The following is a 26,851-nucleotide window of genomic DNA, read 5'->3' on the forward strand; positions in this document are numbered from 1 at the left end:
GGGTGGCACATGTTAAGGAGCTGAAACTCCTAAACCCTTCATCCAATTTTAATGTGGATACCCTCAAATGAAAGCTGAACGTCTGAACTTCAACTGCATCTGCATTGTTTTGTTTAAAATTCATTGTGGTAATGTCAATAACCAAAATTACAAAAATGTTGTCTCTGTCCAAATATATATGGACCTAACTGTATATTCTAGGTTCTTCAAAGTAGCCACCTTTTGCTTGACTGCTTTGCACTCTTGGCATTCTCTTGATGAGCTTCAAGAGGTAGTCACCAGGAATGGTCTTCCAACAATCTTGAAGGAGTTCCTAGAGATGTTTAGCACTTGTTGCCCTTTTGCCTTCACTCTGCGGTACAGCTCGATTGGGATCAGGTCGGGTGACTGTGGAGGTCAGGTCATCTGGTGTAGCACCCCATCACTCTCCTTCTTGGTCAAATAGCCCTTACACAGCCTGGAGGTGTGTTTGGGGTCATTTTCCTGTTGAAAAATAAATGATGGCCCAACTAAATGCAAACTGGATGGAATAGCATGCCCCTGCAAGATGCTGTGGTAGCCATGCTGGTTCAGTATGCCTTCAATTTTGAATAAATCCCCAACAGTGTCACCAGCAAAGCACCCCCACACCATCACAATTCCTCCTCCATGCTTCACGGTGGGAACCAGGCATGTAAGAGTCCATCCATTCACCTTTTCTGCTTCGCACAAAGACACCGTGGTTGGAACCAAAGATCTCAAATTTGGACTCATCAGACCAAAGCACAGATTTTCCACAGGTCTAATGTCCATTCCTTGTGTTCTTTAGCCCAAACAAGTCTTTTCTGCTTGTTGCCTGTCCTTAGCAGTGGTTTCCTAGCAGCTAGTTTACCATGAAAGCCTGCTGCACAAAGTCTCCTCTTAACAGTTGTTGTAGAGATGTGTCTGCTGCTAGAACTCTGTGTGGCATTGACCTGGTCTCTAATCTGAGCTGCTGTTAACCTGCGATTTCTGAGGCTGGTGACTCGGATAAACTTATCCTCAGAAGCAGAGGTGACTCTTGGTCTTCCTTTCCTGGTGCGGTTCTCATGTGAGCCAGTTTCTTTGTAGCGCTTGATGGTTTTTGCAACTGCACTTGGGGACACTTTCAAAGTTTTCCCAATTTTTCAGACTGACTGACCTTCATTTCTTAAAGTAATGATGGCCACTCGTTTTTCTTTACTTAGAATTTGTATTATGGCAAGAAAAAGCAGCTGACAGTCTATTCAGTAGGACTATCAGCTGTGTATCCACCAGACTTCTGCACAACACATCTGATGGTCCCAACACCATTTATAAGGCAAGAAATCCCACTTATTAAACCTGACAGGGCACACCTGTGAAGTGAAGACCATTCCCGGTGACTACCTCTTGAAGCTCATCAAGAAAATGCCAAGAGTGTGCAAAGCAGTCAAAGCAAAAGGTGGCTACTTTGAAGAACCTAGAATATAAGACATAATTTCAGTTGTTTCACACTTTTTTGTATATAAGTATATAATTCCACATGTGTTAATTCATAGTTTTGATGCCTTCAGTGTGAATGTACAATTTTCATAGTCATGAAAATCGAGAAAAATCTTTAAATGAGAAGGTGTGTCCAAACTTTTGGTCTGTACTGTATGTCAAGGAGAACATTGCCCAGAACATCACGGTGTCTCTTTCTTGTATCCCATATTGCATCCTGGTGCCGTCTAGTCCCCAAGTAAAATAACTGCACCCAGACATGATGCAGACGAAAATGTAATTAAGAAATGTGATCAGACCAGGCCAAGTATTTTTTATTGCTTCCGGATCCAGTTCTGGAGCTCATGGGCCTGTTAAAGATGCTTTCATCATGGACAGGGAGCAGCGTGGGCGCACTGGTCGGATTGGTCTTTGGTTATTCAGTGAATTGCAAATACCTTGTGTGATTAAATAGCTTTCTATCATAGATGGCTTACCATCGTCCCCTATGGGTAGAAGATGACTTAGTCCGAAGGGACTGACCCTGTAATGTCGATCAGATCATGTTCCCTTGGAATAGTCTGCAGTTCACATAATTCTGCTAATATTCTGTAAGCCTAAGGATATGTGCACACTTTTTTTTTTCTGGCGGATTCTACTTTGAAAATGTCCTGAAAAAGCGATTCCTAAATGTTCAATAGAATATACATATGTATTTCTAAGTAATAACGACTTGCTGCTCATATGTTCAGCCTTTTAAAGTTTCCACAGGTGCCAAGCGGTTAAAAGAAGTGAGCTGACTATTCTTCATACGTTTAGGAAGGTTCGAAAGACACCCAGGAGTCTTTCTGAGCATCTTGTCAGTGTTCTCCCTCTTGAAAAACTCGTCCGGTTCGGACGCCAGAAAATGAAGTCAAGCGTGCATACCCTAAAGGAGACCGTCTTGGCAAAGGTCTTCCCTATAGACATCTATGGATACTGTATAGTATACGTCCATTTAGTATTTGGAGTACTGAAAACTGAGTATAAAAACCAAAATGAGGCGAAGAGGCACCTATAGCAGCAATAGCTGTACACAAAGCCAGCATGTTCTATGTAGTAAGCCTTATATTACTATGGGCTAGGTTTCATTGACGTACACAGTTGGGGGCCAGATTGGGAAATGCATTATCAAAGTGCCTAGGAATAGATTTTAGGCTGAATGTTTGATACAATGTACTGTCCAATGTTTGGTGAAACATCCCACATAAGAAAGTTTCTCTAACACTTGGAAGAAAGTCTGTTCATAGAACAGGTAATTACAGCCAGATCTCATCACTGCTTACACTTGATGCTTTATAGATGTAACCAACAAGTGGAAACCGATCAAACCCTGCAGAGACGAGAGAGAAAACAAAAAATGCAGCTTATTATAAAGGATTAAGAGGTTTTACCAAATTTTAATAAAGATTAAATGGGTTACGGTTGTTAAATGGTTGTTACGTTTGTGCAAATGGGCCCGAGCCTGGACCACAATGCCCAGACTGGCTGAGAGTCTCCCAGTGTGACCGCTTCATATATGTGTAGAACGCTGCAATGTTCAGACCAGGAGAGCAACAATCAGTTGTAGTCTATGCTCGGACCCATTTATACAGACGTCTGAAGCCGCCCTTATCTGTATGAAAACTACTGAAATACCTTTAAAGGGAACCTGTCAGCAGCATTGTGCACAGTAACCCACAGACAGTGTCAGGTTGGCGCCGTTATACTGATTACTGAGACCTGGTGATGAAATCCATCCTGTGGTTGTTGTGTAATCTTTATTTTCAGTTAATGAGATTCTATTGCTCCGAGGGGGCAGTAGCATCTATCACTTGTCTATATATGCTACTGCACAGGCGCAGCGGCAATTTTTTTTTCCCTCCAGCAAAGTGGCAACGCCGCTTGCACAGTAGCATCTATTGTCAAGCCATAGATGCTACTGCACATGCACCAGCACCATTTTGCTAGAGGAAAAAAAAATTGGCTGCAGCAAAACAACAGCGGTGCTTGCGCAGTAGCATCTATCGGCAAGAGAGATGTAAAAAATGTTCTAAGCCAACAATATTATATGCATTATGTAAAATACGAGACAGGTCAGTGAGGGATAAGTGACCTGTCGTAAGCCATACAGATGAATATGTAAGCAGAGCACCACATAAGCCCTGCCCCCAGCCCCACCCACAGCCCTGCCCACAGGCCGCCCCAGAATCTCATTAACTGAAAACTAGAAATAAAGATTAATCAACAACCACAAGACGGATTTCATGAAGCAAGGTATCATTGTAATCAGTTTAACAGCAACAACCTGACAGTGTCTGTAGTTTATTTGGCAAAATATTGCTGTCAGGTTCACTTTAAATCCTCTTTTAATATGCCCCTGGCTGGACTGCACAATAGCACTGTTGAAAGCAGAAGAGAATTGTATCAGACCCTTCATGTAGAACCGGACTATGCAGTACTTGCTATATATAGATTCTTGTAGAGTCTATTTGTGACGGCAGTAGGTGTGGACCTACTAAACCACAGGCCCGACTTACTCTGGAGGGGGGTGGCTAAGGAACTACCCGGTTTTCGCTAGAGCCTCTGATGGTGAGGATAGGTTTGGCAGCAGGTAGGTGCCAGGTGTCACTCCTGGCCAGACCCCGGACCTGCAGCAGCTGACCTATGGGTCAAAGCAGGAAAGTGGAGCAGAGGGGCGAAAACAGAAGCGTAGTCACATGGTCCAAGGGCAGTGAAGGCAGCACAGGTTCATAGTACAAGCCGAGGTCAGGAATGGAGCGGTCTGTCAGAATGGGTTAATGAGCTGGGCCAGTAACAGGGGAGACTAAACAATATAACACACAGACTGAATGCTGGAGAAAGACAAGAACCTAAGTTCAGGCAGGGAACAGGAGGAGGAGCAGCCTAATATATCCCCTGCTGGCACGGGATATGCTGGGGAAGCCAAACCCTGCAGGACAAAGCAGGGTTAAATTCCTGCAGGATCTGGCCGTGCCTTCCTATAGCCAGATTGAGACAACAGGGAAATGCAGCAAAGTTGGAAATACTGCATGAGGTAACAGATCACGGCTGCCTGACATGGGGAGGAGCAGAGCGGCGAACGCAGAGAGTAGCACAGCACTGGGAACGCGTCATGACAGTACCTCCCTTACTTCGCCAGATCTATGGAGAAACCTTGCCAAAGCCCTTTCAGTCTACCAAATTGAAGGTGGTCCCCCAAAACTTCTTAGAAACCAGGATGTCCCTGACCTCGAAGATGTCTGAAGGGCCCTCAGGAACAGAGGAAGTGGAAGAAGAATGCGGCTTTGAGAAGTGATTCAGGACCACCGGTTTTAGGAGCGATACGTGAAAGCAGTTTGGGATCTGCAGATTCGCTGTGAGTTGAAGACAGTAGGTCACCGTATTTAGTTGCCTGTACAGATCGAGGTACCAGGGGGCAAACTTGTAAGAAGGCACCTTCAGGTGAATATTCCCCCACAGGCCACCACGGAGGACGAGCATATCATTAACTGAAAACTGAAAATAAAGATTAAATAACAACCACAAGATGGGTTTCACCAAACAAGGTATCATTTTAATCAGTATAGGTTACTGTAACAATCCTGCTGACAGGTTCCCTTTAAGGAAGGAGGCCAGCATTTGTTTCCAGATCTGGCAGAAGTTGCCAAAAATCAAGATGTCTCAAAGATTGGGGAAACGCCACCAATACAAAATAATCCTTAAGGGGGATGCCAATATCCATAGTTACCATTATACGGCTAAATCCTCAATCCACAAATATTACAAAGATTATTTACTGTTTCCAATAGCCATTAATTAATGGGATTTACTCATTATCATAGGGATATGTGTAACCTATGTATCCATTCAATATTAAAGTGCACAGTGCTATTCAAGTAGATTCAATCAAGTGTTTATCACAGGGCATAAGAGAGCCCTAGCATTAGATATCTCAAAAATATATATTGTAAAGTCACAAAGGTTCATTAAAAGTGCTTCAAAAAACAGAAATAGCACTGTGCACATAGAAATCAATGTGTAGCCATATCCTTAAAGGAGTTCACCAAAAGGAAGAAAAAAGGTTGAAGGACCTGAATACCCAATAAGATCAACAATGGTTTTACATAGCCCAGTAGCATAGCTGTCCCAAACCAAACAGTGTGGAGGGATATATGTGCAAAAATCAGCATATATATAGGGAGTAATTAAATATGCAGAGGCCAGGTTACCTTATATAGAATCATGGTGGCGTCCCCTCTCACTGACGCGCGTTTCGCCACTGGCTTCTTCTCTCGGACAGGAGAGAGACTATAAAGGCAATTTTGGTCTAGTACAAAGGGAAAAGATGAGCATGGAGAATGACGTGGGTCTGGCACTAGTTTATGAAGCAGTGGCTCTCTGTGTAGTCTCTGTCATAGCAGAACTGGAACGGAAGCCGAAGCTCAGTTGCTTCACCAGAATCTGGAGCCTTAAGGGGCTCCTGAGGAGAAGAAGTTGACCCTGAGGATGGATGGCCTGTCACAGTCGGGGAATGGGACAAGGTGGAATGTCATGGTTCCCAATGGCAAGGGAACGTAAAAAACACATAAGTAACGAACGAGCTCTCGGGTGATGGAAACTCGAGTTGACCGTGAGCTAAATCTACCACACAACTAACAGTAGCCAGGGAGCATACCTACGGCTTCCTATATGCCACGCGCCAGCCGGAGGACTAACTACGCCTGGTAGAGGAAGAAACAGACCTGGCTTACCTCTAGGGAAATACCCCAAAAGAGATAGCAGCCCCCCACATGTAATAACGGTGAATTAAGAGGAAAAGACATACACAGTATGAAAGTAGATTTAGCAAAGAGAGGTCCACTTACTAGATAGCAGAAGGATACAAAAGAGGACTTCACGGTCAACTGAAAACCCTTTCAAAAACCATCCTGAAATTACTTTAAGACTCCTGTGTCAACTCATGACACAGGAGTGGCAATTTCAGCCCGCAAGAGCTTCCAGCTACAGAGAAATACAAAAACTGCAAACTGGACAAAAGGTACAAAACAAAAGGACAAAGTCCACTTAGCTGATCAGCAGACTAGTAGCAGGAACATGCAACCGAAGGCTCTGGTTACAATGATGACCGGCAAGGAAATGACTGGAGAGCAAGGCTAAATAAGAAACTCCCAAACACTGATGGAAGCAGGTGAACAGAAGAAGCAAAGTGCAAACAAGTCACCAGTACCACCAGCAACCACCAGGGGAGCCCAAAAAGCGGATACACGACAGTACCCTCCCCTTAAGGAGGGGGCACCGAACCCTCACAAGAACCGCCAGGGCGATCTGGATGAGCCCTATGAAAGGCACGAACCAAATCCGAGGCATGAACATCAGAGGCAGTTACCCAAGAATTATCTTCCTGACCATAGCCTTTCCATTTAACCAGATATTGAAGTCTCCGTCTGGAAATACGGGAGTCCAAGATCTTCTCCACGACGTACTCCAATTCACCCTCCACCAGCACAGGAGCAGGAGGTTCAGTAGAAGGAACCACCGGTACCTCATATCTCCGCAACAACGACCGATGGAACACATTATGGATAGCGAAAGATGCCGGGAGGTCCAAACGAAAGGAAACAGGGTTAAGAATCTCCAAAATCCTATAAGGACCGATGAACCGAGGCTTAAATTTGGGAGAAGAAACTCTCATACGGACAAAACGGGAAGACAACCACACCAAGTCCCCAACGCGAAGGTGGGGACCAACACGACGACGACGGTTAGCAAACTGCTGAGTCCTCTCCTGGGACAATTCCAAATTATCCACCACTTGTCCCCAAATCCGATGCAACCGATCCACCACCGCATCCACTCCAGGACAATCCGAAGATTCAACCTGACCAGATGAAAAACGCGGATGAAACCCTGAATTGCAAAAGAAAGGAGAAACCAAAGTGGCAGAACTAGCCCGATTATTAAGAGCAAACTCCGCCAACGGCAGAAAGGCAACCCAATCATCCTGATCCGCAGACACAAAACACCTCAAATAAGTCTCCAAAGTTTGATTAGTTCGCTCCGTCTGGCCATTGGTCTGAGGATGGAATGCAGACGAAAAGGACAAATCAATGCCCAACCTGGCACAGACTGCCCGCCAAAATCTAGACACGAACTGGGTACCCCTGTCAGAAACAATGTTTTCCGGAATACCATGCAAGCGAACCACATTTTGAAAAAACAGAGGGACCAACTCAGATGAGGAAGGCAACTTAGGCAATGGCACCAAATGAACCATTTTAGAAAAACGGTCACACACTACCCAGATGACAGACATCTTCTGAGAAACAGGGAGATCCGAGATAAAGTCCATAGAGATGTGCGTCCAAGGCCTCTTCGGAATAGGCAAGGGCAACAACAACCCACTAGCCCTAGAACAACAAGGCTTGGCCCGAGCACACACATCGCAAGACTGCACAAAAACACGCACATCTCGAGACAGGGAAGGCCACCAGAAGGATCTAGCCACCAAATCTCTGGTGCCAAAAATTCCCGGATGACCTGCCAGAGTAGAAGAATGAACTTCCGAGATGACTCTAGTGGTCCACTCGTCAGGAACAAACAGTCTACCAGACGGACAACGATCAGGTCTATCCGCCTGAAATTCTTGCAAAGCACGTCGCAAATCTGGAGAGACAGCAGACAAAACCACTCCATCCTTAAGGACACCAGCAGGTTCAGAATTCCCAGGAGAGTCAGGCTCAAAACTCCTAGAAAGAGCATCTGCTTTCACATTCCTAGAACCCGGTAAGTACGAGACCACAAAATTAAACCGGGAAAAGAACAACGACCAACGTGCCTGTCTAGGATTCAGGCGCCTGGCAGACTCCAAATTAGGTTCCTCATAAAGCAACCCTAAAGCCAGGAAAAACGCATCCACATTGAGCAACGCAGGATCCCCTGGTGCCAATGAAAATGCCCAATTTTGAGGGTCACCTCGCAGCAAAGAGATTACAATCTTAACCTGCTGGACAGGATCTCCTGAGGAGTGAGGTCTGAGAGAAAGGAATAATTTACAATTATATTTGAAATTCAAAAACCGAGATCTATCTCCGGAAAACACCTCTGGTGTAGGGATTTTAGGTTCAGAAATAGGAGCATGTATAACAAAATCTTGTAAATTTTGAACCTTCGTAGCAAGATTATTTAAACCTGCAGCCAAACTCTGGACATCCATGTTAAACAGCTAAGGTCAGAGCCATTCAAGGGTTAAGAGGAGGTAAGAAGCAGCTAGACAGCAATTAAGGGCTAGGCAGCAAAACTCTGAGGGAAAGAAAAAAAAAAAAAATTTCCCTTCAACACTTCTTTTTCTCCTGCTTCAGCCCAAACAATTAACACTTTGTAGGCCGGTCATACTGTCATGGTTCCCAATGGCAAGGGAACGTAAAAAACACATAAGTAACGAACGAGCTCTCGGGTGATGGAAACTCGAGTTGACCGTGAGCTAAATCTACCACACAACTAACAGTAGCCAGGGAGCATACCTACGGCTTCCTATATGCCACGCGCCAGCCGGAGGACTAACTACGCCTGGTAGAGGAAGAAACAGACCTGGCTTACCTCTAGGGAAATACCCCAAAAGAGATAGCAGCCCCCCACATGTAATAACGGTGAATTAAGAGGAAAAGACATACACAGTATGAAAGTAGATTTAGCAAAGAGAGGTCCACTTACTAGATAGCAGAAGGATACAAAAGAGGACTTCACGGTCAACTGAAAACCCTTTCAAAAACCATCCTGAAATTACTTTAAGACTCCTGTGTCAACTCATGACACAGGAGTGGCAATTTCAGCCCGCAAGAGCTTCCAGCTACAGAGAAATACAAAAACTGCAAACTGGACAAAAGGTACAAAACAAAAGGACAAAGTCCACTTAGCTGATCAGCAGACTAGTAGCAGGAACATGCAACCGAAGGCTCTGGTTACAATGATGACCGGCAAGGAAATGACTGGAGAGCAAGGCTAAATAGGAAACTCCCAAACACTGATGGAAGCAGGTGAACAGAAGAAGCAAAGTGCAAACAAGTCACCAGTACCACCAGGAACCACCAGGGAAGCCCAAAAAGCGGATACACAACAGTGGAAATGGTGGGGGACAAAACCTGCAGCTGAGTTGCCACTACTGAAATTGCTTGCATCAGCTGTTTTTGACGCTCACGTTAAGAACAGCATTATACAAGACTTGTACATTAGATTTGGAGTCTCTGGGACCTGATTGGTCAGCGTGGTCCATGGCCTGAACTTACCATGATGGTGGTGGGTGTGGACCCACTGTGCCATGGGTCAGTCTTACCCTGGAGGGGCGTAAGTAAAAGACTACCTGGTTTTCACTAGAGCATCTGATGGTGAGGATAGGCTTGGCCTCCAAAGCAATCCCCAGAACTGCAGCAGCTGATCCACGAGTCAAAGCAGGAAAGCTGAGCACAGAGTGGCAAAGACAGAAGTGTAGTCAGATAGAGATTGTGTTCACAATACAAGCTGAGGTCAGGAGTAGAGGTATGTTAATGATCCGGGTCAGTAACAAGGGAGACGAGGTCAAATAACACACAGACTGAACGCTGGAGATGAACAGAAACCTAAGTTCAGGCAGGGAACGGGAGGATGGGCAGACCAATATATCTCCTGCTGGCAGGGGATAGGCTGGGCAAGTCAAACCATGCAGGACACAGCAGGTTTAAATTCCTGCAAGATCTCGCTGTGCCTCCCTATAGCCAGATGGAGAAAGCAGGGAAATCCAGCAGAGTTGGAAGTACTGCATGAGGTAACTGACATGGGGAGGAGCAGAGCAACAAACTCAGTGAGTACCACTGAGCTGGGAACACTTGCGAAAACCAACTTCACGCTGTTGTTAGGGGAACCTTCTGGTTTATCTGTTATTACACCAGGACCAATGTTACTTACAGATCACATCATTTCCATGACTCCAGCACACATCACAATTCTCTTCTTGATAAATCAGGCCTTTTAACTTTACATCACCTCCTGGTTGACTTATGTTAGACCAATGTTTGGTACAATTTGATTGATTCTAAAGGGATTGTCCAGCCTCAGAAGAATATTTTGCAATCATTCTATTTGACCACAGACTGCCAAATTGTGGCAGCATGCGGTGTGCTTATTGTGACCATTCCCTTGTATTGCCCATGTGGATGGGCAGTCACATGACCACATACATGATTTGCATACTTGCGGTCACATGCCATCTAATCTCGCCCTCCTCTCAATATTCTTCTATTTTGATTGCAGCCTTTTCTTCTGAGACAGGACATCCCCTTTAAGATAAGTTGGGTCTGTTAAAGCATAGCACTGTCTAAAACACTTAATAAATGTGACATGACATGGGCACCAGAATTTTGTTGCATTTTGAACTATATTTGTGCCTCTTTGTCTCCAACCACGGCTACCTGCATGCCCCTCTATAACTTATCGCAACGGGGTGACGACTATAAATGTGAGACACAAATATAGTAAGGCTATGTTCACATTGGGATTTAGACTTCTGTTTTTCTGTTTCATTATAGAAACTGCATCAGGTGGACCCTGCAGACTATAATGGAGTCCATTTGGCCTTTGTTCCATTGTTATTCATTTTAACGGTGGAACTTGAGTGTGAAGCTAGCCTAACAGAAGGCAACATATGCTTAGATGAAAATCGGCTGCATATACACAATAAAACAGTAAGAAAACAGTTGATTTTTACTTTAGGTGTTGAACTTTATTGCTTACATTTTGTAAAATAGCCGCCGGACAGGTCCTTGAGCAGAGATATGCATCATCGAGGTTAGTAGCCTCAGTGATGTAAAACTGAAAAGCAGACCCCAGCACATATAGTGATGAGAAAGTTAATAGGGTGTGTCCAGGGCCGGGTATACGAGCAGTCCGAGAGATGGATGGGACTGGCTGCTCACATATCCAAACCCCAGGGCCTAATACAGCTGGACTTCCTTACATCTGCTGTATCAGTGTGGTGTGCGCATGGTGAAAAGATCCCTTCCAATACACACTGACTTTCTTACTTACATGACTCAGTAGCTGTCCCGCTGGGCGCCGACACGTCCTCCTGTGTGTCACAGACAGAATTTCCAGACCCTGAGGCACAGACAATATTAGATATAACAGAAGAGTTAAACAATTCTACTACAGTCTTTGTTCGTGTCCATAGTAAAAGAAAACCATCCTTGAAAGCTGTAAGAAATAAAAAATGCGGGGAATCATAAAGGTACAGCCCAGGCAAAATAGGATAAGGTACAAAATAAATTAAAGGAATTGTCCACTACTGGACAACTCCTGCTTAAAAAAAAAAATAATTTTCAGAAAAGTGGACGCAAAACACTCTAAAATAGCCATCTCTCTCTATATGTAATTTTACAATAGTGACCGCTCACAGCCATCTTAGCCGGTTACATCAGGTGGTCAGCGACCAGTGTAAACTGCTGCGATGGAGTCTAGCCTTACAGCAGTATCAATTCACTGTGCAGAACAAGAAGGGAAGTGATCATGGGAACGCAGATGGGCTATCCGGGAGAAGTGTTATGGTCTGGTGATGTAGGAGCGACATGCGACTAGCTCTGAACAGGTGGTAACTATACAGATAGCAGTTCCTGATCTTAACACAGACACTAGCAGTAGCCGTGGGATGTTCCTGTCACTCCCTGGACACCTCATCACAGCCGGAGAACTAGCTACCCCTAAAGGTAGAAACAGGAAAGCTATCTTGCCTCAGAGAAAATCCCCAAAGGAAAGGACAGCCCCCCACAAATAATGACTGTGAGAGGAGAAGGAAATGACATACGTAGTATGAAACAAGATTTAGCAAAGGAGGCCACTTCTAGCTAGATAGAATTAGTACAGGACAGAACACAGTGCGGTCAGTAATAAAAACTAGAAAAAGTCCACCGCAGAGAAATGCAAAAATCTCCACACCTGACTAAAGGTGTGGAGGGCAAACTCTGCTGCCCAGAGCTTCCAGCTTAGCGGAATAGGTTCATACTGATAAGCTGGACAAATGAGAAAAACATAGAAAGTGCTGAACAACAAAGTCTACAACAAGTGAACTGCAAAAGGACAAGCAAGGACTTAGCTTTGCTGAACTGGTCAGAGTGTCAGGGAAATCCAAAGAGCCGTGACTCCAGGCTGGAACAATTGACAACTGGCATTGAATGAGAGAACAGGCCAGACTAATATAGCCGAGCCACAAAGACGATCAGTGAAAACAGCTGCTGATGCTAAATCCCAGAAGCAGCCATACCACTCAAAACCACAGGAGGGAGCCCAAGAACAGAATTCACAAAAATGCCACTTATAACCACCGGAGGGAGCCCAAGAGCGGAATTCACAACAGTACCCCCTGTTATGGACCTGGTGGTTAGGAGCACCCGGAATGACCTGATGAGTAAACTAGAAATCGGGACAAGCTCTGGGAAGTGGGAACTCTGCTGACCGCAAACCCTACTCCTATCACACACACTAGAAATAGCCGTGGAGCGTACCTAACTCTCCCTAGATGCCTCTTCACAGCCTAAGAGCTAACTACCCCTAAAGATAGAAATAGAAGCCTAACCTTGCCTCAGAGAAATTCCCCAAAGGTAAAGGCAGCCCCCCACATATATTGACTGTGAGTCAAGAGGAAAGTCACAAACACAGGAATGAAACAGGTTTTAGCAAAGGAGGCCAGACTTCACTAAATAGCCAGAGGATAGAAAAGGGAACTATGCGGTCAGCATAAAAAACTACAAAAACCACGCAGAGTATGCAAAAAGACCCCCACACCGACTCACGGTGTGGAGGTGCAACTCTGCACCCCAGAGCTTCCAGCTAGCAAGGGAATATCATGATAGCAAGCTGGACTAGAATTTAGCAGTACTAAGAAATAGATTCAAAAAGCAGTAACAACAAATGAACTAGCAAAGACTTAGCTTCTGCTGGAGTAGACAGGTCCTCAGAGAAGTCCAAGAGAGATCTGAACCAATACTGAGACATTGACAGCTGGCATGAAGTAACGATCTGAGTGGAGTTAAATAAGGAAGCCAACATAGCAATAAACGAGGGCAGCTGAGAAATCCAACCTCAGTGACCAGCAGTTCCGCTCAAAGCCACCAGAGGGAGTCCAAGAGCAGAACTAACCAAAGTACCATTCATGACCACAGGAGGGAGTCCGAGAACGGAATTCACAACAGTACCCCCTCCTTGAGGAGGGGTCACCGAACCCTCACCAGGGCCCCCAGGCCGATCAGGACGAGCCAAATGAAAGGCACGAACTAAATCGGCAGCATGGACATCGGAGGCAACAACCCAGGAATTATCCTCCTGACCATAGCCCTTCCACTTAACCAGGTACCGAAGCTTCCGTCTCGAAATACGAGAATCCAAAATTTTTTCCACCACATACTCCAACTCCCCCTCAACCAACACCGGAGCAGGAGGATCAACGGAGGGAACCATAGGCGCCACGTACCTCCGCAACAGCGACCTATGGAACACATTATGGATGGCAAAAGAAGCTGGAAGGACCAAACGAAATGACACAGGGTTGAGAATTTCAGAAATCTTATAAGGACCAATGAAACGAGGCTTAAACTTAGGAGAAGAAACCTTCATAGGAATATAACGAGAAGACAACCAAACCAAATCCCCAACACGAAGTCGGGGACCAACACAACGACGGCGGTTAGCGAAACGTTGAGCCTTCTCCTGGGACAACGTCAGATTGTCCACTAGGTGTGTCCAAATTTGCTGCAACCTGTCCACCACAGAATCCACACCAGGACAGTCAGAAGGCTCAACCTGCCCTGAAGAAAAACGAGGATGAAAACCAGAATTGCAAAAAAAAGGCGAAACCAAAGTAGCCGAACTAGCCCGATTATTAAGGGCGAACTCAGCCAATGGCAAGAAGGTCACCCAATCATCCTGATCAGCAGAAACAAAGCATCTCAGATAGGTTTCCAAAGTCTGGTTGGTTCGTTCGGTTTGGCCATTTGTCTGAGGATGGAAAGCCGAAGAAAAAGACAAATCAATGCCCATCTTAGCACAAAAGGACCGCCAAAACCTAGTGACAAACTGGGAACCTCTGTCCGAAACAATGTTCTCCGGAATGCCATGCAAAAGAACCACATGCTGAAAGAATAATGGCACCAAATCAGAGGAGGAAGGTAATTTAGGCAAGGGTACCAAATGGACCATCTTAGAAAAGCGATCACAAACCACCCAGATGACAGACATCCTTTGAGAGACAGGAAGATCTGAAATAAAATCCATGGAAACATGCGTCCAAGGCCTTTTCGGGACCGGCAAGGGCAAAAGCAACCCACTGGCACGAGAACAGCAGGGCTTAGCCCGAGCACAAGTCCCACAGGACTGCACAAAAGAACGCACATCCCGTGACAAGGAAGGCCACCAAAAGGACCTAGCCACCAAATCTCTGGTACCAAAAATCCCAGGATGACCAGCCAACACCGAGCAATGAACCTCAGAAATAACTCTGCTAGTCCATTTATCAGGGACAAACAGTTTCTCCGCTGGACAACGGTCAGGTCTATCAGCCTGAAACTCCTACAGCACCCGCCGCAAATCAGGGGAGATGGCAGACAAAATTACCCCCTCTTTGAGAATACCAGCCGGCTCAGGGACTCCCGGAGAATCAGGCACAAAACTCCTAGAAAGGGCATCCGCCTTCACATTCTTAGAACCTGGAAGGTATGAGACCACAAAATCAAAACGGGAGAAAAACAGCGACCATCGAGCCTGTCTAGGATTCAACCGCTTGGCAGACTCGAGATAAGTCAGATTCTTGTGATCCGTCAACACCACCACGCGGTTCTTGGCTCCCTCAAGCCAATGTCGCCACTCCTCGAATGCCCACTTCATAGCCAGCAGTTCCCGATTGCCAACATCATAATTACGCTCAGCAGGCGAAAACTTTCTAGAAAAGAAGGCACATGGCTTCATCACAGAGCCATCAGAACTTCTTTGAGACAAAACAGCCCCTGCTCCAATCTCAGAAGCATCAACCTCGACCTGAAAAGGGAGCGAAACATCTGGCTGACGCAACACAGGGGCCGAAGAAAAACGACGTTTCAGCTCCTGAAAAGCCTCAACGGCCGCAGAGGACCAATTCACCACATCAGCACCTTTCTTTGTCAAGTCAGTCAAAGGTTTAACCACACTAGAAAAATTAGCGATGAAGCGACGGTAAAAATTAGCAAAGCCCAGGAATTAAATTTATAGCACAATCACAATCCCTATGAGGGGGTAGGACACTGGATTTGGGCTCATCAAATACATCCTGGTAATCCGACAGAAACTCAGGGACTTCAGAGGGAGTAGAAGAAGAAATTGACACCAACGGAACATCACCATGTACCCCTTGACAACCCCAACTAGACACAGACATTGATTTCCAATCCAATACTGGATTATGAACCTGTAGCCATGGCAAACCCAACACGACCACATCATACAAATTATGCAACACCAAAAAGCGAATATCTTCCTGATGTGCAGGAGCCATGCACATGGTCAACTGAGTCCAGTACTAAGGCTTATTCATGGCCAAAGGCGTAGCATCAATTCCCCTTAATGGAATAGGATACTGCAAAGGCTCCAAGAAAAAACCACAGCGCCTGGCAAATTCCAAATCCATCAAATTCAAGGCAGCGCCTGAATCCACAAATGCCATAACCAAGTAGGACGACAAAGAGCAAATCAGAGTAACAGACAAAAGAAATTTAGGCTGTACAGTACCAATGGTGACAGACCTAGCGAACCGCTTAGTGCGCTTAGGACAATCAGAGATTGCATGAGTGGGGTCACCACAGTAAAAACACAGCCCGTTCTGACGTCTGTGTTCTTGCCGTTCAGTTCTGGTCAAAGTTCTATCACATTGCATAAGCTCAGGCCTCTGCTCAGAGGACACCGCCAAATGGTGCACAACTTTGCGCTCGCGCAAACGCCGATCAATTTGGATGGCCAAGGACATTGATTCATTCAGACCAGCAGGCGTGGAGAACCCCACCATAACATCCTTAAGGGCTTCAGAAAGACCCTTTCTAAAAATTGCTGCCAGGGCATACTCATTCCATTGAGTAAGCACAGACCATTTTCTAAACTTCTGACAATATACCTCCGCTTCATCCTGACCCTGACACAAAGCCAGCAAGATTTTCTCTGCCTGATCCACTGAATTCGGTTCGTCATAAAGCAATCCAAGCGCCAGAAAAAACGCATCTACATTAAGCAATGCAGGATCTCCTGGCGCAAGGGAGAATGCCCAGTCTTGAGGGTCGCCACGCAACAAAGAAATAACAATTTTTACTTGCTGAATGGGGTCACCAGAGGAGCGGGGTTTCAAAGCAAGAAACAGTCTACAATTATTTTTGAAATTCAGAAACTTAGATCTATCCCCAGAAAACAAATCAGGAATTGGAATTCTAGGCTCTAACATCGGATTCTGAACTACATAATCTTGAATATTTTGCACCCTTGCAGCGAGTTGATCCACACAAGAGGACAGACCTTGAATATCCATATCTACACCTGAGTCCTGAACCACCCAGAGGTTAAGGGGAAAAGAGAGACAAAACACACTGCAAAGAAAAAAAAATTGGTTCAGAACTTCTCTTATCCCTCTTTTGAGATGCATTAACACTTTGTGGGCCAGCTGTACTGTTATGGACCTGGTGGTTAGGAGCACCCGGAATGACCTGATGAGTAAACTAGAAATCGGGACAAGCTCTGGGAAGTGGGAACTCTGCTGACCGCAAACCCTACTCCTATCACACACACTAGAAATAGCCGTGGAGCGTACCTAACTCTCCCTAGACGCCTCTTCACAGCCTAAGAGCTAACTACCTCTAAAGACAGAAATAGAAGCCTTACCTTGCCTCAGAGAAATTCCCCAAAGGTAAAGGCAGCCCCCCACATATATTGACTGTGAGTCAAGAGGAAAGTCACAAACACAGGAATGAAACAGGTTTTAGCAAAGGAGGCCAGACTTCACTAAATGGCCAGAGGATAGAAAAGGGAACTATGCGGTCAGCATAAAAAACTACAAAAACCACGCAGAGTATGCAAAAAGACCCCCACACCGACTCACGGTGTGGAGGTGCAACTCTGCACCCCAGAGCTTCCAGCTAGCAAGGGAATATCATGATAGCAAGCTGGACTAGAATTTAGCAGTACTAAGAAATAGATTCAAAAAGCAGTAACAACAAAAGAACTAGCAAAGACTTAGCTTCTGCTGGAGTAGACAGGTCCTCAGAGAAGTCCAAGAGAGATCTGAACCAATACTGAGACATTGACAGCTGGCATGAAGTAACGATCTGAGTGGAGTTAAATAGGGAAGCCAACATAGCAATAAACGAGGGCAGCTGAGAAATCCAACCTCAGTGACCAGCAGTTCCGCTCAAAGCCACCAGAGGGAGTCCAAGAGCAGAACTAACCAAAGTACCATTCATGACCACAGGAGGGAGTCCGAGAACGGAATTCACAACAACCCCCCCTTGAGGAAGGGTCACCGAACCCTCACCAGAGCCCCCAGGCCGATCAGGACGAGCCAAATGAAAAGCACGAACCAAATCGGCGGCATGGACATCGGAGGCAACCACCCAAGAATTATCCTCTTGGCCATAACCCTTCCACTTGACAAGATACTGAAGCCTCCGCCTTGAAAAACGAGAATCCAAAATTTTCTCAACCACATATTCCAACTCCCCCTCAACCAACACCGGGGCAGGAGGATCAACAGATGGAATAACGGGTACCACATATCTCCGCAACAAAGATCTATGGAAAACATTGTGGATGGCAAAAGAGGCTGGAAGGGCCAAACGAAAAGACACTGGATTGATAATCTCAGAAATCTTATAAGGACCAATAAACCGAGGCTTGAACTTAGGGGAAGAAACCTTCATAGGAACATGACGAGAAGATAACCAGACTAAATCCCCCACACGAAGCCGAGGACCAACACACCGACGGCGGTTAGCAAAACGCTGAGCCTTTTCCTGAGACAACGTCAAATTGTCTATCACATGAGTCCAAATCTGCTGTAACCTGTCCATCACAGAATCTACACCAGGACAATCAGAAGGCTCAACCTGCCCTGAAGAAAAACGAGGATGGAAACCAAAATTACAAAAAAAAGGCAAAACCAAAGTAGCCGAACTGGCCCGATTATTAAGGGCAAACTCGGCCAACGGCAAGAAAGCCACCCAATCATCCTGATCAGCAGACACAAAGCATCTCAAATAGGTTTCCAAGGTTTGATTAGTTCGCTCAGTTTGGCCATTTGTCTGAGGATGGAACGCCGAAGAAAAAGACAAATTAATGCCCATCTTAGCACAAAAGGCCCGCCAAAACCTGGAAACAAACTGGGAACCTCTATCAGACACAATATTCTCCGGAATGCCATGCAAACGAACCACATGCTGAAAAAACAATGGAACCAAATCAGAGGAGGAAGGCAATTTAGGCAAAGGTACCAAATGGACCATTTTAGAGAACCGGTCACAAACCACCCAGATAACAGACATCCTCTGGGACACAGGAAGGTCCGAAATAAAATCCATGGAAATATGCGTCCAAGGCCTCTCCGGGACAGGCAAATGCAAAAGTAACCCACTAGCGCGGGAACAGCAAGGCTTAGCCCGGGCACAAGTCCCACAGGACTGCACAAAAGAACGCACATCCCGCGACAAGGAAGGCCACCAAAAGGACCTAGCAACCAAATCTCTGGTACCAAAAATCCCAGGATGACCGGCCAACACAGAACAATGGACCTCAGAAATTACCTTACTTGTCCATCCATCAGGAACAAACAGCTTTCCCACAGGACAGCGGTCAGGTTTATGAAATTCCTGAAGCACCTGCCGCAAATCAGGGGAGATGGCAGACAGAATCACCCCTTCCCTAAGAATGCCAACTGGCTCAAGGACTCCAGGAGAATCAGGCAAAAAACTCCTAGAGAGGGCATCCGCCTTAACATTCTTAGATCCCGGAAGATATGAGACCACAAAGTCAAAACGGGAGAAAAACAGGGACCACCGAGCCTGTCTAGGGTTCAGCCGCTTGGCCGACTCGAGGTAAATCAGATTCTTATGATCGGTCAAGACCACAATGCTGTGCTTGGCTCCCTCAAGCCAATGTCGCAACTCCTCAAATGCCCACTTCATAGCCAACAACTCCCGATTGCCGACACATGGTTTCATCAAGGAACCATCAGAATTCCTCTGTGACAAAACGGCCCCTGCCCCAATCTCAGAAGCGTCAACCTCAACCTGAAAAGGAAGAGACACATCAGGCTGACGCAAGACAGGGGCAGAAGTAAATCGGCGCTTAAGCTCCTGAAAGGCCTCAACAGCCTCAGAGGACCAATTTGTCACATCAGCGCCTTTCTTTGTCAAATCGGTCAGGGGTTTAACCACACTAGAGAAGTTGGCAATGAAACGGCGATAAAAATTAGCAAAGCCCAAAAATTTCTGAAGGCTCTTCACAGATGTGGGTTGAATCCAGTCATGAATGGCCTGGACCTTAACAGGATCCATCTCCATAGATGAAGGAGAAAAAATAAACCCCAAAAAAGAGACCCTCTGAACTCCAAATAGGCACTTAGACCCCTTCACAAATAGAGCATTATCACGAAGGATCTGGAATACCATCCTGACCTGCTTCACATGAGACTCCCAATCATTGGAAAAAATCAAAATATCATCCAAATACACAATCAAGAATTTATCAAGATAATTGCGGAAAATATCATGCATAAAGGACTGAAATACAGAAGGAGCATTAGAAAGCCCGAAAGGCATCACCAGGTATTCAAAATGGCCTTCGGGCGTATTAAATGCAGTTTTCCATTCGTCACCCTGTTTAATACGAACAAGATTATATGCCCCACGAAGGTCAATCTTGGTAAACCAACTAGCCCCCTTAATCCTAGCAAACAAATCAGAGAGCAAAGGTAAAGGGTATTGGAATTTGACCGTGATTTTATTAAGAAGGCGATAATCAATACAGGGTCTCAAGGAGCCATCCTTCTTGGCAACAAAAAAAAATCCCGCTCCCAATGGTGACGAAGACGGCCGAATATGCCCCTTCTCTAAAGACTCCTTGACATAGCTCCGCATAGCGGCATGCTCTGGCACAGACAGATTGAAAAGTCGGCCCTTAGGGAACTTAGAGCCTGGAATCAAATCAATAGCACAATCACAGTCCCTATGTGGAGGAAGGGAACTGGACTTGGGCTCATCGAATACATCCTGGAAATCTGACAAAAATTCAGGAACATCAGAAGAGGGGGAAGAGGAAATTGACATCAAAGGAACGTCACTATGTACCCCTTGACAACCCCAACTAGTCACAGACATTGATTTCCAATCCAGCAAAGGATTGTGCACCTGTAACCATGGAAAACCCAGTACAACAACATCATGTAGATTATGCAACACCAGAAAACGGCAATCTTCCTGATGTGCTGGAGCCATGCACATAGTCAGCTGAGTCCAATACTGAGGTTTATTCTTGGCCAACGGTGTAGCATCAATACCCCTCAAGGGAATAGGACTCTGCAAAGGCTGCAAAGAAAAGACACAGCACCTGGCGAATTCTAAGTCCATTAAATTCAGAGCAGCGCCTGAATCCACAAATGCCATGACAGAAAAAGATGACAATGAGCAAATCAGGGTCACAGACAGGAGAAACGTAGGCTGTACAGTACTAATGGTAACAGATCTAGCGACCCTCTTAATACGCTTAGGGCAATCAGAATGAGCAGAATCACCACAGTAAAAACACAGCCCATTCTGACGTCTGTATCCCCTCTGTTCCGCTCTAGTCAAAATCCTATCACATTGCATAGGCTCAGGTCTCTGCTCAGAGGACGCTGCCATATGGTGCACCACTTTGCGTTCGCGCAGGCGCCGATCAATCTGAATGGCCAGAGACATAGATTCGCTCAAACCAACAGGCGTGGGGAGCCCCACCATAACATCCTTAAGGGCTTCAGAAAGACCCTTTCTGGAAATTGCTGCCAGAGCGTCCTCATTCCATTTAGTGAGCACAGACCATTTTCTAAATTTCTGGCAGTATAATTCTGCCGCTTCCTGACCCTGACACAGGGCCAAAAGTGTTTTCTCAGCATGCTCTACAGAGTTAGGTTCGTCATACAATAATCCGAGCGATTGAAAAAATGCATCTACATTAAGCAATGCCGGATCCCCTGACTCAAGGGAGAATGCCCAGTCCTGAGGGTCACCACGCAGCAGAGAAATAACTATTTTAACTTGCTGAATGGGGTCACCAGAGGAACGGGGTTTCAGAGCAAAAAACAATTTGCAGTTATTTTTAAAGTTCAAAAACTTAGATCTATCCCCGTAAAACAAATCCGGAGTAGGAATTCTAGGCTCTAAGGCCGGAGTCTGAACAACATAATCTTGGATACTCTGTACTCTTGCAGCAAGCTGATCCACACGAGAAAACAACCCCTGAACATCCATGCCCGCATCCAAATCCTGAATCACCCAGAGATTAAGAGGAAGGAAAAAGACAAAACAGACTAAAGAAAAAAAATGGCTCAGAACTCTTTTTCTTTTCCTTCTTTTGAGATGCATTCAGCTCATTTTTGGCCAGTTATACTGTTATGGTCTGGTGATGTAGGAGCGACATGCGACTAGCTCTGAACAGGTGGTAACTATACAGACCGCAGTTCCTGATCTTAACACAGACACTAGCAGTAGCCGTGGGATGTTCCTGTCACTCCCTGGACACCTCGTCACAGCCGGAGAACTAGCTACCCCTAAAGGTAGAAACAGGAAAGCAATCTTGCCTCAGAGAAAATCCCCAAAGGAAAGGACAGCCCCCCACAAACAATGACTGTGAGAGGAGAAGGAAATGACATACGTAGTATGAAACAAGATTTAGCAAAGGAGGCCACTTCTAGCTAGATAGAATTAGTACAGGACAGAACTGTGCGGTCAGTAATAAAAACTAGAAAAAGTCCACCGCAGAGAAATGCAAAAATCTCCACACCTGACTAAAGGTGTGGAGGGCCAACTCTGCTGCCCAGAGCTTCCAGCTTAGCGGAATAGGTTCATACTGATAAGCTGGACAAATGAGCAAAACATAGAAAGTGCTGAACAACAAAGTCCACAACAAGTGAACTGCAAAAGGACAAGCAAGGACTTAGCTTTGCTGAACTGGTCAGAGTGTCAGGGAAATCTGTTGTGAATTCCGTTCTTGGGCTCCATCCTGTGGTTGCGAATGGTATTTTTGGGAGTTCTGCTCTTGGGCTCCCTCTGGTGGTTTCAAGTGGAACTTAGCAGCTGCGTTCACTAATCGGTTCCCTGGCCTTTGTTATTTAACTGGGCTTTTGGCTGTAGTGGATGCCAGCTGTCAATGTATTTCCTGTGGATTCAGTTCTTTCCTGGAAGTTCTCTGTTGGCCAGTCCATTTTCAGCTTAAGATAAGTCTGCTAGTTTTTGGGTGTTTCCCTGCTTATGACCTTCTGTTCAGTTTAATTTTGTCTCTTTTGTCCAGCTTGTCATTATGAAATATTCCGGCTAGTTGGAAGCTCTGGGGTCGCAGATTTGCTCCTCCACACCGTGAGTCGGTGTGGTGGTTATTTTTTGTAAACTCTGCGTGGACTTTTTAGTTTTTATACTGACCGCACAGTAGCCTTTCCTATCTCTGTCTATTTAGATAGTATTGGCCTCCTTTGCTAAAAAATCTAGTTTCATTTCTGAGTTTGTCATTTCCCTCTCCACTCACCGTCAATATTTGTGGGGGGCTGTCTTCCTTTGGGGGTTTCTCTGAGGCGAGATAGTTTTCCGTTTCCATCTTCAGGGGTAGCTAGTTCTTAGGCTGTGAAGAGGCGTCTAGGCAGAGTTAGGTACGGTCCACGGCTATTTCTAGTGTTGGTGTTAGGAGTAGGGATTGCGGTCAGTAGAGTTACCACCTCCTCAGAGCTAGTACATTATTTGTTTTACCCACCAGGTCATTTCAGTGCTGCTCCGTATTCACTAGGTCATATCAGTGATTACTGTCTGTGGAGCTGCTACCTCCTCTAAGTTTGTCCATGATTGGTTTTACCCACCAGGTCATCTCAGTACCGCAACGTAACCACCAGGTCATAACAGTACAGCTGGCCCACAATGTGTTAAATGCATCTCAAAAGAGGGAAGAGAAAGTTCTGAGTCATTGTTTTTTTTTTTCTTGTTGCTTGTTTCGTCCTTTCTTTTCCCCTTGATTTTTGGATGGTGCAGGAGCTTGGTACTGATATGGAGGTTCAGGGTCTGTCTGCGCGTGTTGATCATCTCGCTGCTAGGGTACAGAGTATCCAAGACTATGTTGTCCAAACTCCTGTTTCTGAGCCTAGAATTCCTATTCCTGATTTGTTTTCTGGGGATAGATCTAGGTTTTTGAACTTCAAAAATAATTGCAGATTATTTTTTGCTCTGAGACCCCATTCCTCTGGTGACCCCATTCAGCAGGTGAAGATTGTTATTTCTCGGCTGCGTGGCGACCCGCAGGACTGGGCATTCTCCCTTGAGCCAGGGAATCCTGCATTGCTCAATGTAGATTCATTTTTTCAAGCACTTGGTCTGCTTTATGACATACCCAATTCTGTGGATCAGGCAGAAAAAATTTTGCTGGCTCTGTGTCAGGGTCAGGAAGCGGCAGAGATATATTGTCAGAAATTTAGAAAGTGGTCTGTGCTTACAAAATGGAATGAGGATGCCCTGGCGGCTATTTTCAGAAAGGGTCTTTCTGAAGCTCTTAAAGATGTTATGGTGGGGTTTCCCACGCCTGCTGGTTTGAACGAATCAATGTCTCTGGCCATTCAGATTGATCGGCGCCTACGTGAACGGAAGGTGATGCACCATATGGCGGTGTCCTCTGGGCAGAGTTCTGAGCCTATGCAATGTGATAAGAGTTTTGACGAGAGCAGAACGGCAGGAGTTCAGACGTCAGAATGGGCTGTGTTTTTACTGTGGTGACGCTACTCATGCTATCTCTGACTGCCCGAAGCGAACTAAGAGGGTTGCTTGGAGCCTTTGCAGAGTCCTATTCCCTTGAGGGAGATTGACGCTACGCCATTGGCCAAGAATAAACCTCAGTACTGGACACAGTTAGCCATGAACATGGCTCCAGCACATCAGGAAAATATTCGCTTTTTGGTGTTGCATAATTTGCATGATGTGGTTGTGCTGGGGTTTCCATGGTTACAGGTACATAATCCAGTGCTGGATTGGAAATCTATGTCCGTGACTAGTTGGGGTTGTCAGGGGATACATAGTGACATTCCTCTGATGTCAATTTCCTCGTCCCCTTCTTCTGAAGTTCCTGAGTTTTTGTCGGATTTCCAGGATATATTTGAGGAGCCTAAATCCAGTCCTCTGCCTCCTCATAGGGACTGTGATTGCGCTATTAATTTGATTCCTGGCTGTAAGTTCCCTAAGGGTCGACTTTTCAATTTGTCTGTGCCAGAGCATGCCGCTATGCGGACTTATGTAAAGGAGTCCTTGGAGAAGGGGCATATTCGCCCGTCTTCGTCACCGTTGGGAGCGGGGTTCTTTTTTGTTGCCAAGAAGGATGGCTCCTTGAGGCCCTGTAGAGATTATCGCCTTCTCAATAAGATCACGGTCAAATTCCAGTACCCTTTGCCTTTGCTCTCTGATTTATTTGCACGGATTAAAGGGGCTAGCTGGTTTACCAAGATTGACCTTCGAGGGGCGTATAATCTGGTCCGCATCAAACAGGGTGATGAATGGAAAACAGCATTTAATACGCCCGAAGGCCATTTTGAATATCTTGTGATGCCTTTCGGGCTCTCTAATGCTCCATCTGTGTTTCAGTCCTTTATGCATGATATTTTCCGGGAGTATTTGGATAAATTTATGATTGTATATTTGGATGATATTTTGTTTTTTTCCGATGATTGGGAGTCTCATGTGAAGCAGGTCAGGATGGTATTTCAGATTCTTCGTGCTAATACACTGTTTGTGAAGGGGTCTAAGTGCCTTTTTGGAGTTCAGAAGGTTTCTTTTCTGGGGTTCATTTTTTCTCCCTCGGCTATTGAAATGGACCCTGTTAAGGTCCAGGCTATTTATGATTGGACTCAGCCCACATCTGTGAAGAGCCTTCAGAAATTTTTGGGCTTTGCTAATTTTTATCGCCGCTTCATTGCTAATTTTTCTACTGTGGTTAAACCTTTGACTGATTTGACCAAGAAAGGTGCAGATGTGGTGAATTGGTCCTCTGTGGCTGTGGAGGCCTTTCAGGAACTTAAGCGTCGTTTTACTTCTGCCCCTGTGTTGTGTCAGCCAGATGTTTCTCTCCCTTTTCAGGTTGAGGTTGACGCTTCTGAGATTGGGGCAGGAGCTGTTCTGTCTCAGAGAGGTTCTGATGGCTTTGTGTTGAAGCCGTGTGCTTTCTTCTCCAGAAGGTTTTCGCCTGCTGAGCGTAATTATGATGTCGGCAATCGGGAGTTGTTGGCTATGAAGTGGGCATTCGAGGAGTGGCGACATTGGCTTGAGGGAGCCAAGCATCGTGTTGTGGTCTTGACCGACCATAAGAATCTGATTTACCTTGAGTCGGCCAAGCGGTTGAATCCTAGACAGGCTCGGTGGTCTTTGTTTTTCTCCCTTTTTGATTTTGTGGTCTCGTATCTTCCAGGATCTAAGAATGTGAAGGCTGATGCCTTGTCTAGGAGTTTTTTGCCTGATTCTCCTGGAGTCCGTGAGCCGGCTGGTATTCTCAAGGAGGGGGTGATTCTTTCTGCTATCTCCCCTGATTTGCGGCGGGTGCTTCAGGAGTTTCAGGCTGATAGACCCGACCGCTGTCCTGTGGGGAAATTGTTTGTTCCTGATAGATGGACTAGTAAGGTGATTTCTGAGATTCACTGTTCAGTGTTGACTGGTCATCCTGGGATCTTTGGAACCAGAGATTTGGTTGCCAGGTCCTTTTGGTGGCCTTCTTTGTCACGGGATGTGCGCTCCTTCGTGCAGTCCTGTGGGATTTGTGCCCGGGCTAAGACCTGCTGTTCTCGTGCTAGTGGGTTGCTTTTGCCTTTGCCTATCCCTGAGAGGCCCTGGATGCATATTTCCATAGATTTTATTTCTGATCTTCCTGTTTCTCAGAAGATGTCTGTCATCTGGGTGGTTTGTGACCGGTTTTTTAAAATGGTCCACTTGGTACCTTTGCCTAAGTTGCCTTCCTCCTCTGATTTGGTTCCTTTGTTTTTCCAGCATGTAGTTCGTTTGCATGGTATTCCGGAGAATATTGTGTCTGACAGAGGTACCCAGTTTGTTTCTAGGTTTTGGCGGTCCTTTTGTGGTAGAAT

At 45.7% G+C, this 26,851-nt stretch overlaps 1 protein-coding gene across 3 annotated transcripts in view; it reads right to left on the reverse strand.

Moving 5' to 3' along the window:
- Positions 1 to 1,778: 1,778 nt before the first annotated feature.
- TMEM25 (transmembrane protein 25) overlaps positions 1,779 to 26,851 on the reverse strand; it is a 122,673-nt gene continuing 97,600 nt past the window's right edge. For 2 of the 3 annotated variants that reach the window (XM_077250591.1, XM_077250590.1), the window contains exons 7-8: positions 11,539 to 11,607; positions 2,627 to 2,833 (exon numbers count right to left, since the gene is read on the reverse strand). In XM_077250591.1, coding sequence (XP_077106706.1) covers positions 2,760 to 2,833; positions 11,539 to 11,607 — 143 coding nt within the window. In that variant the 3' untranslated portion in view covers positions 2,627 to 2,759. Of the gene's footprint in view, positions 2,834 to 11,538; positions 11,608 to 26,851 lie in introns of all 3 variants that reach the window. The other variant, XM_077250592.1, reaches the window with a different exon arrangement.

This window comes from Ranitomeya variabilis, chromosome 4 (assembly GCF_051348905.1).
Source record: "Ranitomeya variabilis isolate aRanVar5 chromosome 4, aRanVar5.hap1, whole genome shotgun sequence".
Taxonomy (NCBI): domain Eukaryota; kingdom Metazoa; phylum Chordata; class Amphibia; order Anura; family Dendrobatidae; genus Ranitomeya; species Ranitomeya variabilis.